This window comes from Lolium rigidum, chromosome 5 (assembly GCF_022539505.1).
Source record: "Lolium rigidum isolate FL_2022 chromosome 5, APGP_CSIRO_Lrig_0.1, whole genome shotgun sequence".
NCBI lineage: Eukaryota > Viridiplantae > Streptophyta > Magnoliopsida > Poales > Poaceae > Lolium > Lolium rigidum.
In genome coordinates this window covers 247,942,444-247,960,144 of record NC_061512.1, presented here as the reverse complement: position 1 = coordinate 247,960,144, position 17,701 = coordinate 247,942,444, and the positions used below count along the sequence as shown (strand labels likewise).

General features: G+C 47.3%; 1 protein-coding gene across 1 annotated transcript; it reads left to right on the top strand.

The window, feature by feature from the left end:
• The first annotated feature begins 14,060 nt into the window (after nt 1-14,060).
• On the top strand, nt 14,061-16,009 carry LOC124657427 (zinc finger CCCH domain-containing protein 19-like). The gene is made up of 6 exons (XM_047195979.1): nt 14,061-14,144; nt 14,300-14,405; nt 14,520-14,579; nt 14,755-14,999; nt 15,162-15,586; nt 15,638-16,009. Exons 1-6 carry the CDS (start codon nt 14,061-14,063, stop codon nt 15,861-15,863), a joined length of 1,146 nt encoding a protein of 381 aa, XP_047051935.1. The 3' UTR covers nt 15,864-16,009.
• The last annotated feature ends 1,692 nt before the right edge of the window (nt 16,010-17,701 follow it).

Here is a 17,701-nt window from a genome sequence, read left to right as displayed (position 1 = left end):
AACTCTGAAGGTGGACTTTTTAGGCATAGATGCGGTTGGATGGCGGTCTATGTATTTTGTCGTAATGCCCAATTAAATCTCACTATATTTATCATATCATGTATATGCATTGTTATGCCTTTCTCTATTTGTCAATTGCCCGACTGTAATTTGTTCACCCAACATGCTTTTATCTTATGGGAGAGACACCTCTAGTGAACTGTGGACCCCGGTCCTATTCTTTACATAGCATAAATTCTACTGCAATTGTGTTTTACTATTTTCTTGCAAACAATCATCTTCCACTCGATACGTTTAATCCTTTGTTACAACAAGCCGGTGAGATTGACAACCTCACTGTTTCGTTGGGACAAAGTACTTGGGTTGTGTTGTGCAGGTTCCGCGTTGGCGCCGGAATCCACGGTGTTGCGCCGCATCACATTTCGCGACCATCAACCTTCAACGTGCTTCTTGGCTCCTACTGGTTCGATTAAACCTTGGTTTCTTTCTGAGGGAAAACTTGCTACTGTGCGCATCATACCTTCCTCTTGGGGTTCCCAACGAACGTGTGAGTTACACGCCATCAATACACTACTTCCATTAATTAGTGCAAGAAGGCTTACCTGAGCTGCCTGAACCATGGCAGATTCGAATCCACCTTATCTATCTAGAAATACAACCTTTGCAGAAAGAGGATTTGCGGTATGGGGAGGCGGACATTGGGGACCCATGAGCCAGACGGCGTCGTCAACGTTTTAAAGGTGGCGAGGAGATCGAAAGAAAAAATAAGCCAAAAATCAGTTGGTAAACAAATTCAAGAAAAGAAACATTTACCTTTCTGAGAGGATGACATGCGGGACCCATGAGGCAGCAGCATCCTCAACTATTTCAAGGCGGCAGGGGATCAAAATAAAAAAGGAAATAGCCAGAAATTAATTAGGGTCAAAAATAAATCCATCAAAGGAAACTTTTATTGTTCATAGAGGATGACATGTGGGACCGACTTGCCGACTGCGTCGTCATCGTTTCAAAGGGGGCAGGGGATCAAAATAAAAAGACAAATAGCCGGAAATTAGGGCAAAAAAATAAATCCAACAAAGAAAACTTTTATTGTTCATAGAGGATGACATGCGGGACCCATGAGCCGGCGGCTTCCTCAACGTTTCAAAGTCGGCATGAGATTGAAAGAAAAAGTCAAGTGACATAATATCGGGAGCCAAAAATAATCCAAGAAAAGAAACTTTATTGTACATAGAGGATGACATGCGGGTCCCATTTTGTAGCAGCGGTCTCAACGCTTCCAAGGCGGCACGGGACGAAAAGAAAAATGAAGTAGCCGAAATCGGGTGTGAAAAAAATCCAAGAAAAGAAAGATTTCAATTGGGCTGTATCTGGACATACGGGCCTTCGAACTATCCTGCTGGGCCTTTTGACTCGTACAATTTCAGCCCACTCCAAAACAGGAAAGGTCGGATTTTTCTCAAAAAAAACAGGAAAGTCCTATGCTTCGCAAAAACAAAAAACAAGGAGATTCAACATATAAGTTTGTTTATGTAGATATAAAGATTTAATTTATCCGTTTGCAATAGCTCAGAGCGAAATACAACGTTTATTGTCTGCAAAATAAAATATCACATGTTTCTTGTACGGGGAGGCTGACATCGGGGACCCATGAGCCAGCAGCGGAGTCAACGTTTCAAAGGCGGCAGGGGATCAAAAATAAAAAAAGCCAAAAATCAGTTGGTAAAAAAATACAAGAAAAGAAAACATTTATCGTTCTGAGAGGATGACATGCGGGACCCATGAGGCAGCAGCATCCTCAACGTTTCAAAGTCGGCATGAGATCGAAAGAAAAAGGCAAGTGACATAATATCGGGAGCCAAAAATAATCCAAGAAAAGAAACTTTATTGTACATAGAGGATGACATGCGGGTCCCATTTTGTAGCAAGCGGTCTCAACGTTTCCAAGGCGGCACGGGACCAAAAGAAAAATGAGGCAAGCAGCATTCTCAACAATTCCAAGGCGGCAGGGGATCAAAAGAAAAATAAAGGAAATAGCTAGAAGTTAATTAGGGGTCAAAAATAAATCCACCAAAGGAAACTTTTATTGTTCATAGAGGATGACATGTGGGACCGACCTGCCAACAGCGTCCTCATCGTTTCAACGGGGGCAGGGGATCAAAAGAAAAAGGCAAATAGCCGAGAAATTAGGGGTAAAAAATAACTCCAAGAAAGGAAACTTTTATTGTTCGTAGAGGATGACATGCGGGACCCATGAGCCGGCGAGCTTACTCAACGTTTCAAAGGCGGCATGAGATCGAAAGAAAAAGGCAAGTGACCAAATATCTGGAGCCAAAAATAATCCAAGATTTATTGTACATAGAGGATGACATGTGGGTCCCATTTTGCAGCAGCGGTCTCAATGTTTGTAATGCGGCTTGAGATCAAAAGAAAAAGAAAGTAGCTAGTAATTAGGGGGTGAAAAAAAATCCAAGAAAAGAAAGTTGATGGACATAGAGGATGACATGCGGGTCCCTTGAACCAACAGCTTACTCAACGTTTCAAAGGGGGCAGGGGATCAAAAGAAAAAGGCAAGCCAAAAATTAGAGGGTGAAAAAAAAACCAACAAAGGAAACTTTTATAGCACACAGAGGATGACATGCGGGTCCCATGAGCCAGCAGGTACCTCAACGTTTCAAACGTGGCATGAGATCGAAAGAAAAAGTCAAGTTACCAAATATGAGGTGCCAAAAAAATCCAAGGAAAGAAAGTTTTATAGTACATAGTGGATGACATGCGGGTCCCATTTAGCAGCAGCGGTATCACTGTTTGAGAGGCAGCAGGGGATCGAAAGAAAAAGTCAAGTTACCAAATATGAGGTGCCAAAAAAATCCAAGAAAAGAAAGTTTTATAGTACATAGAGGATGACATGCGGGTCCCATTTAGCAACAGCGGTATCACTATTTGAGAGGCGACAGGGGATCGAAAGAAAAAGTCAAGTTACCAAATATGAGGTGCCAAAAAATCCAAGAAAAGAAAGTTTTATAGTACATAGTGGATGACATGCGGGTCCCATTTAGCGACAGCGGTATCACCGTTTGAGAGGCAGCAGGGGATCGAAAGAAAAAGTCAAGTGACCAAATATGAGGTGCCAAAAAAAATCCAAGAAAAGAAAGTTTTATAGTACATAGAGGATGACATGCGGGTCCCATTTAGCAGCAGCGAGTATCACTTGTTTGAGAGGCAGCAGGTGATCGAAAGAAAAAGTCAAGTGACCAAATATGAGGTGCCAAAAAAAATCCAAGAAAAGAAAGTTTTATAGTACATAGAGGATGACATGCGGGTCCCATTTAGCAACGAGCGGTATCACCGTTTGAGAGGCGGCAGGGGATCGAAAGAAAAAGGTAAGTGACCAAATATGAGGTGCGAAAAATAATTCAAGAAAAGAAAGTTTTATAGTACATAGAGGATGACATGCGGGTCCCGGTTAGCGTAAGCGGTATCACCGTTTGAGAGGCGGCGGGGGATCGAAAGAAAAAGGCAAGTGACCAAATTTGAGGTGCCAAAAAAACTCCAAGAAAAGAAAGTTGATTGCACATAGAGGATGACATGCGGGTCCCATTTAGCAGACAGCGGTCTCAACGTTTCCAAGGCGGCAAGGGATCAAAAGAAAAAGGAAGTAGCCGTAAATCGGGGGTCAAAAAAATCCAAGAATAGAAAGAATTTTGGTTCATAGAGGATGACATGCGGGACCCATGATCCTGCATCGTAAACGGCTCGATCGGAGAACGTTGAACGAGATGGGGCGATCTAGAAAAAAAACAATGCCAGAGAGGCTGCCATCTGAGCCCTACATCCCTCGGCGGTGCGGATTTGCGTTGACTCGGCCGGCGAACCCGAGATTTCGAGATGCACCACGTCCCGGCCACCATACGCGACGTTTTGGCCGCTTTCGTCGGGCTAGGTGGCCTCAAAAACGAGAAAAAAAAAGTTTTGACATGCACCACGGAGGGACCAAAATCGTCGGCCATGGTACACCAGCAACCACGGCGCGACTTCAACTTCGTCGGCCATGGCAACTTTTCTTGTAGTGTAATTTACTTTGGAATGGCAGAAAAATACCACATAGTAGGTAGATATGGTGGACACAAATGGCATGGGTTTTGGCTCAAGGTGTTTGGATGCACGAGAAGCATTTCCTCTCAGTACAAGGCTTTGGGCTAGCAAGGTTGTTTGAAGCAAACACAAGTATGAACAGGTACAACTTACACAAGAACATATTGCAAGCATTATAAGACTCTACACTGTCTTCCTTGTTGTTCAAACACTTTACCAGAAAATATCTAGACTTAGAGAGACCAATCATGCAAACCAAATTTTAACAAGCTCTACGGTAGTTATCCATTAGTAAATTAAACTACATGATGCAAGAGCTTAAACATGATCTATGAGAGCTCAAAACAATTGCCAAGTTTCATGTTATTCCAAACCATACGAAGCATTTTCTGATTCCAACCAAATAGCAATCAACGAAGCAATTTTCAGCCTTCGCCATGAACATTAAAGCACAATTAAGAACACAAGTGTTCCATATGAAAAAGCGGAGCGTAATATCTCCAATACAAGGATGGTGGGATCCAACTTTATTCAAACCAAAACGAAAATAAAAGCAAACAGACGCTCCAAGTAAAGAACATAAGATGTGATGAAATAAAAATATAGTTTCACTAGAAGTGACCTGATAAGTTGTCGATGAAGAAGGGTATGCCTTGGGCATCCCCAAGCTTAGATGCTTGAGTCTTCTTAAAATATGCAGGGATGAACCACCGGGGCATCCCCAAGCTTAGACCTTTCACTCTTCTTGATCATATTGTATCATCCTCTTCTCTTGACTCTTGAAAACTTCCTCCACCCCAAACTTCAAGCAAACTCATTAGAGGGTTAGTGCGTAATCAAAAATTCACATATTCAGAGGTGACATAATCATTCTTAACACTTCTGGACATTGCACAAAACTTCTGAAAGTTAATGGAACAAAGAAACCCATTCAACAAGCGGCAATGCGAAATAAAAGGCAGAATTTGTCAAAACAGAACAGTCCGTAAAGACGAATTTTACAGAGGCACTTAACTTGCTCAAACGGAAAAACTCAAAACTAATGAAAGTTGCGTACATATCTGAGGATCACGCACGTAAATTGGCAGATTTTTTTGATTTTTTACAGAGAGTTCTGCGCAAATTCGTGACGATACGAGTAATTCCGTTTCTGCGCAGCAATCCAAATCTAGCATCAACTTTACCATAGAGACTTTACTTGGCACAAAAACATGATAAGGAGAGGTTGCTACAGTAGTAACAACTTCCAAGACTCAATAATACAGTAGTAAAATAAAAAAATGGGTTATCTCCCAAGAAGTGCTTTTCTTTAACGCCTTTCAGCTAGGCGCAGAAAGTGCAAATCAAGTATTATCAAGAGAAGAAGCATCAACATTACCTCGGGCTTTACGCCTACCCTTCTTACTATTTGGTTTAGGGAATACATGTCTACCTCCCGGTGTAGAGGTGAATTTTAGGGTGCCTTCTCCCACATCTATGATTGCTCCCAATAGTTTCAGCAGGGATCTTCCAAGTGTGATTTGTCCTGTTCCTTGAGGAGTTCTTTCAGTGTGCCATTCAGAGTAATTGATCATCATATCATCAAGAAGCTTTGTCGCGGCGCCCAAGGTGATGGACATAAAAGTACCTCCAGCAGGTGAATCCAATAGGTTCCTCGAGGAAAAATTCAATCATGCATAAAAGGTTTGGATGATCATCCAAGTAGTCAGTCCATGGGTAGGGCAATTCTTTACCAAAGATTTCATTCTCTCCCATGCTTGAGCAACATGTTCATTATCAAATTGTTTAAAATTCATAATGCTACTTCTCAAAGATATAATCTTCGCAGGGGGATAATATTTACCAATAAAAGCATCTTTACATTTAGTCCATGAATCAATACTATTCTTAGGCAAAGATAGCAACCAATCTTTAGCTCTTCCTCTTAATGAGAAAGGAAACAATTTCAGTTTTATAATATCACCATCTATATCCTTATACTTTTGCATTTCACAAAGTTCAACAAAATTATTAAGATGGGCAGCAGCAGCATCATCAGTACTAACACCAGAAAATTGCTCTCTCATAACAAGATTCAGTAAAGCAGGTTTAATTTCATAAAATTCTGTTGTAGTAGCAGGTGGAGCAATAGGAGTACACTTATAAAATCATTATTATTTGTGCTAGTGAAATCACACAATTTAGTATTTTCAGGAGTACCCATTGTAGCAGTAATAAAGTAACTAAGCAAATAGAATAAATATAGACAAGTAACTAATTTTTTTGTGTTTTGATATAGAACAAGTAAACAAGACAGAAAGTAAAGCAACTATTTTTTTTGTGTTTTTGGATATAAAGCAAACAAGACAGTAAACAAAATAAAGTAAAGCAAGACAAAAACAAAGTAAAGAGATTGGATGTGGAGACTCACCTTGCAGCGTGTCTTGATCTCCCCGGCAACGGCGCCAGAAAAAGAGCTTGATACGCGTGAAGCACACGTCCGTTGGGAACCTCAAGAGGAAGGTGTGATGCGTACAGCAGCAAGTTTTCCCTCAGAAAGAAACCAAGGTTATCGAACCAGTAGGAGCCAAGAAGCACGTGAAGGTTGTTGGTGGAGGAGTGTAGTGCGGCGCAACACCAGTGAAACCGGCGCCAACGTGGAACCTGCACAATACAATCAAGATACTTTGCCCAAACGTAACAGTGAGGTTTCAATCTCACCGGCTTGCTGAAAACAAAGAATTAAACGTATCGAGTGGAAGATGGTGTTTGTTTGCAAAAAAACAGTAAAGAACAATAATTGCAGTAGATTGTATTCAAATGTAAAAAATGGACCGGGGTCCACAGTTCACTAGTGGTGTCTCTCCAATAAGATAACTAGCATGCTGGGTGAACAAATTACAGGTGGGCAATTGACAAATAAAGATTCAATACATATCAATGATGATTAATATGAGATTTAATCGAGGCATTACGACAAAGTACATAGACCGCCATCCGGCATGCATCTATGCCTAAATAATCCACCTTCGGGTTAGCATCCGCACCCCTCCGAGTATTAAGTTGTAAACAACAGATAATTGCATTAAGTATGGTGCATAATGTAATCAACACAAATATCCTTAGACAAAGCATCGATGTTTTATCCCTAGTAGCAACAGACACATCCACAACCTTAGAAATTTCGTCACTCTGTCCCGCATTAAATGGAGGCATGAACCCACTATCGAGCATAAATACCCCCTCTTGGAGTTACAAGTATCAACTTGGCCGAGCCTCTACTAGCAACGGAGAGCATGCAAGAACATAAACAACACATATATGATAGATTGATAATCAACTTGACATAATATTCTAGATTCATCGGATCCTACCAAACACAACATGTAGCATTACAAATAGATGATCTTGATCATGTTAGGCAGCTCACAAGATCTAAACAATGATAGCACAAGCGGAGAAGACAACCATCTAGCTATCGCTATGGACCCATAGTCCAAGGATGAACTACTCACGCATCAATCCGGAGGCGGGCATGATGATGTAGAGCCCCTCCGGTGATGATTCCCCTCTCCGGCAGGGTGTCGGAGGCGATCTCCTGAATCCCCCGAGATTGGATTGGCGGCGGCGGCGTCTCAGTAAGGTTTTCCGTATCGTGGCTCTCGGTACAGAGGGTTTCGCGACGAAGGCTTTAAGTAGGCGGAAGGGCGGAGTCGAAGGAGTCACGGGGGCCCCACACGCTAGGGCCGCGCGGGCCCCCCTAGGACGCGCCGCCCTAGTGTGGCGGCGCCCCGTGGCCCCACTTCGTTTCTCCCTCGGTCTTCTGGAAGCTTCGTGGAAAAATAAGATCCTGGGCGTTGATTTCGTCCAATTCCGAGAATATTTCCTTTGTAGGATTTCTGAAACCAAAAATAGCAGAAAACAACAACTAGCACTTCGGCATCTTGTTAATAGGTTAGTGCCGGAAAATATATAATAATGATGTAAAGTATGTATAAAACATGCAAGTATTGTCATAAAAGTAGCATGGAACATAAGAAATTATAGATACGTTTGAGACGTATTAGACATCTGCCAAACGGTCTGCCACTTGGAACAACTCCCTGATCGTCGGCGCCTCTAGGTCCGGGGAAATGTCGTCTAGCCATCCTCCTAGCAGCCCGTCGTGAAATCTCCGCAGCCTAAGGGCGCGCTTGGGCACTGCTACGAACAAATTTGGCGCGATGTCCCGCAACCGCCCATCCGGTAACCACTTATCAGTCCAGAAGAAGGTAGACTTTCCGTCCCCAATCACGGAGTAGGTTGCCCCCTCGAAGATCTGTCGAATCATAGAGGGAACCTGGATGTTGAACTCACTCCACGGCCTAGTGCTATCCACTCGCTGCAGCCAGAGCCACCTAGTCCGCAAAGCCATGTTCATCAATCTGAGGTTGGGTGTGCCAAGGCCACCCCACTCCTTGGGTGCACAAACTTTGTTCCACGCCACTAAGCACTCGCCACCCTTGACGTCCTTCCTTCCTTTCCAAAGGAAACCCCTGATAATCTTCTCGATTGCTGTCAGAGTCTTGACCGGGAGGTCGAGGGACATCATGGCGAAGATCGGCATTGCCGAGAGAGTCGCCCGGACCAATTCAAGCCTTCCACCTCTGTCTAGCAGCGAGGCTCTCCACCCTGGTAACTTATTGGCCACGCTATCCACGAGGTATTGCAGCTGCACTGCGGTTGGCTTCCTCAGTGTAAGGGGAAGGCCCAAGTACCGCAAGGGGAAAGGGACCACCGGGCATTGCAGTTCCTGGTCAATGATGATCCTGTCATCATCGGAGCATCGGATGAGATTTGTAGAACACTTGTCCATGTTGGTACGGAGGCCTGACGCTGTCGCAAAATCTTCCACCACTGCCGCAAAAACTCTGAAGTCGGCCTTTGTCGGGCGCAAGAAGGTTACCACGTCGTTAGCATACATCGATGTGCGACAACGCAGCCCGGATGTTGCCAGTGAAGTGAGCAAACCGACACTACCAGCCTTCTCGATCATCAGGTGCAACACTTCCATGACCAAGATGAAGAGCTGTGGGGACAGAGGGTCACCTTGCCTAAGTCCACGCCTATTGGCAATCCGCGAACCAGGAATGCCATTAAGCAGCACACGTGTCGATGCCGTGGACAGGAGAACACAAATGACCGCTAGCATCCTCTCCCCAAAACCTAGCTTCCTTAGGACGTCAACAAGGAAGGACCAATCCACAGAGTCAAATGCTTTGGTTATGTCCAACTTTAGAAGCACTGCTGGAGTTGCGCTACTGTGAAGCTTGCGAGCCATCCCTTGTACCATCATGAAATTGTCATGTAGTCTTCTTCCACGCACAAAAGCACTCTGCTGCATCCCTACCATCTGAGGGACTACCGGTGCAAATCTGTTGGCCAGCACTTTCGCCACCAGCTTGGCCACGCCGTGAATAAGGCTAATGGGCCGGAAGTCCCGAACCTCTTCCGCACCATCCTTCTTAGGCAGAAGAGTGACAAAGGCTTGATTCACCGCACCGAATCCACGGCTGTCCTGACGGGAGAGGGAGTTGAAGGCTTCCATGACATCTGCTTTGATAATGTGCCAGCATGACAGGAAGAAACGGGTTGAGAATCCATCTGGTCCAGGGCATTTATCAAGCGGCATGCCCCTGATGGTTGTCCACACTTCCTCCTCCGTGAACGCTCCATCGATATGTTGGAGGTCAAGAGAGGGAAGCCCGAGATACTCCAGATCCAGAGTGAAAGGTCTCTCAGCCGTACCGCCTAGCAGATTATTGAAAAAGGAATCCACAGCCTCTGCCTTCTCATTGTGTTCAGTGATTCGCACATTATCCACGACGAGGTGTCCGATGAAGTTCTTGCGCCTTCTATGGCTCACATGAAGGTGGAAGAAGCGGGTGCATGCGTCTCCCTCCCGCAACCAGAGAACACGGGAACGCTGCCTAGCGATCGTTCTCTCCAGTGATGCCAGACCCAGGAGCTTCTTCTTAAGCAGACGCCGCAGGGCCCTTTCCTGATCAGACAGCTCCCTAGACTCCATAGCGATGTCAAAACGTAGTATCAACTCGGTGGCCAAGAGAATTATGGGTAGGAGGTATCGTCACCACTAATGGATAGGTGCCGCCGTGTCGGTCAGGGGTGATCCTCATTGTTGACAAGCATTGTAGACGTTAAGTTACAGCATGCCCTCACCCGTAGAGATTTAAATCACCGCAGGATGCCAAATACATCACGTAAGCAATTCACCATTGTCCAAAGCCTTTCATGATGATGGATCATGTGAAGTTGGACGTAGAGAACTCCTACTTCCTTGTCGGACCGCGTGGAGGGATTGGATAATTCTGTTCATCCGGTGGTGTTTAGGCTAGTTGGTGTCGGCTCTTGTCCAGGCTCTTCCTTCCCGTTGAACATGTAGTTGTTGGCTAGCCTGATGTTTCTTTGGGTGGTTGTTTTTGGTGGTGTGTGTGTTTGTAATAACCGATGGTCATGCGTTCTCTGTAAAACAGGGCAACTGGTTGCCTTTTCTCTAAAAAAAGTCTCCATGATTACTTCGCACAACGTGTGGGCGAGATAAGTAACTACTGATCTCGCCCAGAATTTGGGACCGAGACCTCACCTAGTAAATGGTATGGGAGTTTCCAGACCAATTGATGTCAGTAGCTCCTCCAGCTGCACCGACACTCACACTATTTTTATTGACTTACATGCCAACTAAGGCAACGAGATATCAATGGTTACACTTACTTGTCCACATAATTTTTACGAAAAAAAAAACGACTACAAGCTGCTAAAGCTAATACTCATGTATTCGATTGTCACCAAAAAAGTAGACAAGGACAACTGATTTTATTTATAATTTTTCTTTGAGAGTATAATTACTCTGGCCTTCCTTCTCAAGGGTTCCGTTAACATCGTGGCCAAGAAGGGGAAATGCTCCCCATAACTTTGGATAATCGAATAAGATAAGCTGCGATATTTAAAACCTTTGAATGCTGAGAATCAACATTCAGAAAATAAATCTAAATCGCTAAATTCACAACTTTAGGTACGGCCCATAGTTACTGGTGCGAGAGAGGGGGATATTGCATCATGTTGCTTGATAAGCTACCCAAATAAACAATGAATAGACAAATGTTGTCTATCAGTTTAGTTCAACCCCGTTCCCTCTAAAAACGAAAGCAGTTCCCTCAAGAAAAAAAAGAAAGCAGTTCAACCGTTTCCCCCTTTTTTTTTAGGAAAACGCTGGGCTTCCCTCGGGGGAACGAACGTTCCCATCGTCCTCCTCCTGGTTACGACACGTGCCTGCTGCGGGGCCCACCACGACCGCTCGTCCTTCCTCCCTTATCTTCTGGATCTTATCCCATCGCTACTGCAACCCTCCCGGCCCCTCCCACCTCGCGCTCGACGACCCCTGCCGCCGCCCGGAGCTCCAATCATGGCCGCCTCCCTCCCGCGTCGCCCAGAGTTCCATCCATGGCCGCCTCCCTCCCCCTCCTCTCCTCCAACACCGCCACTACCACCATTGACCGGAGATACATCCATGGCCGCGTGGAGGTGCCAGCGTCCTTCCTCTCCTCTCCTTCCGCGCTACCCCTACCACCACCACCCTAGAGACGCCGAAGCTGCAGCCGGACCCCGCGCCTTGCGGTGGCTGGCTGCAAGAGGGGATCTGGAGGTGCTACTAGGGCCGTACGGTGATGCTGCCGGCGGTGAGCGGCGCTGCTACAAGCTTCTGCCGGCGATGCTACAATCGTCTGGCGTCCGTCGGCGGCGCTGCTTCAGTCGCTCGCTGCTACAACCTCCAGCGCCGCTGCTACAACCCCCGGCACCGCTGCTACAAGCCGTGGGTCGTGCTGCTACAACCGCCCGGCGTCGATGCTACAAGCCGCCGGCGGCGCTGCTACAATCCTCCGACGCCGCTGCTACAATCCTTCGACGCCACTGCTACAAGTTGGCAAGCCGCTGCTACAATCGTTGGACGCCGCTGCTACAATCGTTCGGCGGCGCTGCTACAAGCCGGCGGCGCTGCTGCTACAAGTTGTGGGCCCGGCTGCTACAATCGTCCGGCGAGACGCCGCCAGCGCTGCTACAATCGCCCGATGGTGCTGCTACAATCGCCCGATGCCACAGCTGCATGTTTGGCCGTTGGTGCCACAAAGGGTTTGCGTCCTCATGCTGCTGTGAGGCCGGCCAAGTTACCGGAGCATCGCCTATATCTTTCTGCAAGCATTGTGAAGATGAAATATAGCTAGGGATTGCGGAGACCAAAGCAACAACGTTATAATGAGAGAGGCCACGATAGCGACCTAAACTGGGGTCCACCCACGTGGGAACATGGAAAAGCAAGTTTAACCGGTTTGTATTAGATCAAACAGCTTGATCGGACGGCGGAGCATCCGGGGGATCCGGGATTTGATCCCCCGGGGGACGCTCAGCGCTTCCCTTTTTTTTACAAACTTCAACCGTTTCCCCCAGCAACAGCAGCAGTCCAAGCCCATCCCGGCCACGCCACGTTCCCCCAACCAAAGCTCCAATCTAAACCCGATGCGGCCCCAAAATCCTCTCTTCTACAGCCGTCTCGTCCCAACCGCCGCCGTGCCCTAGAGCTGCCCACGTCACCGCGCCGCGCCGCGCCGCACTCCGGCGCCTCTCACCCGCGTCGCCGCCCCCGGCCTTCCTCGTCGCCCCCCTGCCGCCCCCGCCCGGGTTCTAGTCCCGGGCATTGATTTTTGAGGTACGAGCTCTCCGTTTGATTATATCCAGCGATTTCTTACTTCAATCCCGAACTAAGAGCATCCAGTAGTCGCCCCCAAACGGCGTCCAAAAGAAGTACCGGGATCGAGCGTTTGGAGGCGCCACCTAGTCGTGCCGATTTTGGGGCGCGCGCATGTTCCAGTCGCGCCCCCGCCCCCAAAAAATATGGCGAAAATTAAAGTTTTCATTTTAATTTTGTTACATGTTACAAAGTTGAATGAAAACGGCTAAGTTCCATCGATCTAAAATCTAGCCTACTACTTGCGTTGTTGCGCCTCCTTGAGGAGCCTCTGCCGCTCGGCCGCCATGAAGTGCCTCCTCCCCAATAGGCGCCCGTTCGACGGAGGTTCGGACGATGCGGCGCCATGTGGCCTTGAACTCCTCCTCTCGGGCGCAAGTCGTCCGGTAGCTTCTTCAATGACTCATAGGAGTTGACGGCCTTCTGTTGCGCCGACTTCTCCTCTGTGTCTCTGGCCCGTCGCTCCATTCCTCCAGGTCATCATCGGCGTCCCCCTCCTCTTCCTCCTTTGCGGCCAGGGCTGCTTCATCCGCTTTTGCCTCGGCCGCCGCCTCTTGCTCTGCTCTTGCCATGAACTGTGCGTCAAGGGCGGCGAACTCCTCCATGTCGGCCTCATCGAGCTCAGGCTTGAGCACAGGTTCTTCGACCATTGCGGCCCAGCATGGAGTAGGTTGTTGCGTGGCGGTGCGGCATTTTCGTGGAGGTGGATGGAAGGTCTTGTGCTACAGCGGTGATTGTAGTGGCGATAGAGAAGAAGGGCGGGTTTTATAGGCGGAGGCGACGCGGGAAGCGGCAGGGAAAGGGCTGGAAGCAGCGCTGCGGCATTAACGCCGCCGCGACGCATGGAGAAGGCGTAGTGACAACGGGACGTCTCGCTTGCCTCCACCTCGGAAACCGTCGTCGCCATTATGGAAAAGTTGCGGATGACAGGGCTGGCTTGTGGGTTGCCACGTCGCCCCCGTGTTGCGTCGACCCCTGTGTGGCGGGACGGCCTTGGGCACCGGACACGGTATTTGGCCTTGCCGGGCCGAAAAGGCCTTTGGGGCGCGCGGCTGGGCATGGTTAAGTGTCCTGCGTGGCCCAAAAGGCTTTGAGGGACAATTTGGGGGACGCAACTGGAGATGGTCTAACTTCCGCAAACTCTGGGTGCTTTCAGGCCCGCCCTTGTCCCCAGCCGGTCAAGGCCATGCCGGTCACCGCGAATATCGTGATGGAGGTCGATAGCGGTGCTAGACCCTATAGTGACTCCCTTTGTGATGGAAAATCAGGGGTTCTAAATAAGTCATAGTCTTTCCCGGATGGAGTTAGTCAAATGCAGGACACAACAAATCCTGGATCAATCATGATCCAGCCTGGTGCACAAAGTTATTATGGGATGCAAAATTCTCAAGCAGTTTTTGCGTGTCAACAATCTCTTATTGGAAGTTGGAATGCCTCCTCAAGTCAGTTCGGTACTACAGTACATCCGACGACACTTTCTCAGCCTGTTCCGCAACAGTTGGCACAAAAACAGTTAATTCGCAGTCTTCAGGTGAAATTAAGTTCCTTTGCAAGGTTTATATGCTCCAACAATTTGGTTGAAGCTTCTAATTTGTAGTACATATGTATTTTTCTTTTGATATACATTATATCTTTCCGCTTGCAGATCTTGGAGCAGTAGGTGCACAGGCTGGCGCTGCACAATCAAACACTCAGCAATTTGAAGGTATTAGCTCATTGGTTGTCCATTTTCATGCCTTGTTTTCTTCCGAAATCTTGTTTGCCTTTAGTTCCGTATTTATATCTAAAGGGTTTCAATCTTAAACAACTGCTGTTGCTCCTTGGAATTATGGTTTCTAAGTACAAACCACCTAATGACATTATTGTGGCATCACCTGCAGATGCAAGGAACCAGTCAACTGATGCCTCCAACTTGGCTGAGCTGATGTCAACATCAGATGCTGCCAGAGGAGATGGTGAAAGCAGTGGCTGGTCCACGCCTGCACAAGTTGCAAACACATCTGGCCAAGCTCACGTGGCTGGAAATATTGACTGGGGATCGCCACTTCAGAACATAGGTTGGATCGCACCGAACATGCCTTGGGAAGCACCAGCACAAGGTGCCACAGGCTACAACATGGGTTGGGTCACACCGAATCCAGGAAACGCCAACATGAATATGATGTGGACCACAGCTCAAGCCCAAGGGACTCCAAATGCGGCTGCTATGATGGGGGCTCAGGTGCAAGGAGCTGTGATGGCCCCTTGGGCAACACCAGCACAAGGTGGCACGTGCTACAACATGGAGGTGACTATGCCAACACAGCAAAATGCAGTCCAGAACATGGATTGGGTCACACCGAATCCAGGAAACGCCAACATGAATATGATGTGGACCACAGCTCAAGCCCAAAGGACTCCAAATGCGGCTGCTATGATGGGGGCTCAGATGCAAGGAGTTGCCATGGCCCCTTGGGGGAGTGCCAGGTCACAAGGAAATGCAAATTCTAATCCTGGTTGGGTACCCCAGGTTGGGAACATGAATCAAAATGCCTGCTGGAGTGCTCCCATGCAGGGAAATCCAAGTCCTAGTCCTGTAAATGGTACCGGACAGGGCAGTAATATTATGAACTGGAATTCACCAAGTGGGAACCAGACTTGGAATAACCAGCAGGACTTTAACGGTGGTAACTCAGATGGGTGGTCATGGAGGCCTCAGTCTGGCGGTGGAGGGTCACGGAGGCCACCTCCTTTTAAGAAGGGAATCTGCTATGCCTTCAAGAGGAATGGTCGCTGCTACAAAGGAGAGCAGTGCCACTTTGCACATGACCAACCGGTTGACGGATCTGCACCGAGAAATGATCGCCGCTTTGATAGGCAACCTTCCAGCAACAATAGACCTCAGTACGACGGGCAAAAAGATCAACACTTTGACCAGCAACCTTCAGGCAGCGAGAGGCACCATGACAGGAATGACAACAGAGAGCGGTCATGGGATGACTGGGAATAGGAAGGCTGATAGGTCAGAATCAAGAGAGAGGCAGTAGAGAACCAGTTTCGGGTTCATTTTTCTGCTGTATTCTCCTGTTTTGTTGTATATGCAGTAGCTAGCCAGTAGCATCCTTGCATGTTTCCGAACTTGATGCATTGTAGCGAGCCTGCATCCCATCTTTCATGTAGAACAAAATCGTAGCTTAAGCATCATGTGCATCTTACTCTTTTGTTTTGCTTGGAACCAAATTAATACATTCTGAATAAATCCTGATGTCAGATTATGTGAGGACTAGGGTCTTGTTGTAATGTTGTTTGAGCTGCTGCTGCTGTATCTGTATACATTTACTTTGTGTCTGATATATGCCCTTGGTGGTGAATGTGGGGTTCTGTAAGAGCATTGCTTGACCTCTTCAACTAGTTTTATCTTGCAAAAAGATCTCGTGGACTGAATGATTTGTGTCCTGCAAACATGGCGTTTAGCTTGTGGCCTCCTGTATTTCATTTACGGCCATGCTATATTTTGTAGGCAAGCGGGGCCTGTGCTTCTGCTTGTGATTTGTTTCTAATATTCGTAGAAGAAAAGGTTTGCTATGGAAACAATTATGCTATGTTATGAAATTGTTACCTGCCAAAACCCACCGGCGGGCAATGGTTAAGCAACACGAAGAGCCGGGAGGCTCCCAAGGCCGCTTAGTGGACCCTGGCACCTCGCGTCGTCCCGCAAGTCTTCCAGCCACGTCCTGGCGGTTGCTAGGGCGTGCCACCGGCCTAGACCCGATCGGGAAGGTGTTAGAGTGCTTCGATTGTTCCTGCATGGTAGACACGTAAACATTAAATACGAGCCCTATCGGCTCTCAGGTTGCCCTGTGGATCGGCTCAAAGAGCCGATCGCCCCATGGTTCACGATGGATTTGCAATGACATGGGGATCCTGCTTGATCAGAACAAAGCTAAACCGATCTACGACAGTTTGGGGTTTTCACCGCATAACCGGAACGTCCTACGTGTTATCGGGCCTAGCAGATACGGAAGATGATGCAAACTACCCCTACAAGAGGCCTAAAAACCAACATAACGTCAATTCCCGGAACATCCCTTGTACGAACGGTAAACAACACCTAACGCACTACCGGATCGTCCGACCCCAGCATAAGGCCTAACTATGCAGATATTAAACTAATCCTTGCGGAGCAAGGAGCAACTATAACGAATCGGATCTACTAAGTAACGAACAAGCAAGATGCTGCCCTTACACCCGAGATAGGTGTAAGGGCAGCTAGGTGTCGAGGGACGGCATTGCCACGCAGATATGCACGAGAAAGCATCAATGCAAGCCCCTAAACACCTAAAGATAAATAGTGCTGCTCGCCATCAACAACGCTTCAGCACGAGCAGCACAAGGTAGACGAATAAACGCGTACTGCCTAGATCGCAAGATGCGATCTAGGCAGCATGATGCTTACCCAGAAGAAAACCCTCGAAGGAAGGGGTGGCGATGCGCCTGATTTGTGTTTGTTGTGAACGTGATTGTCCTCCTTTTCCAATAACCCTAGATACATATTTATAGTCCAAGGGACTTTCTAATTCAGGCGTGCACCTAACCGTGCACGGGCCAGACTCTATCTGTTAATTCTAAACACGATACAATCTACTATATTACAGATATACGGGCAATTTAGCCCAAACTCTTAGCGCAAGGCCGCTTCAAAGATGCTCCACGTGTAATCTTCAAAGCCCATCTTCACTTACGGCCTATCTCCTGATTTGGCCAAAATCCGGTGATAACAGAAATACAATTACAGTTTTTATATATAATGGGATGAGCGACTGATAGAAACGAAAGACTGGATAATGG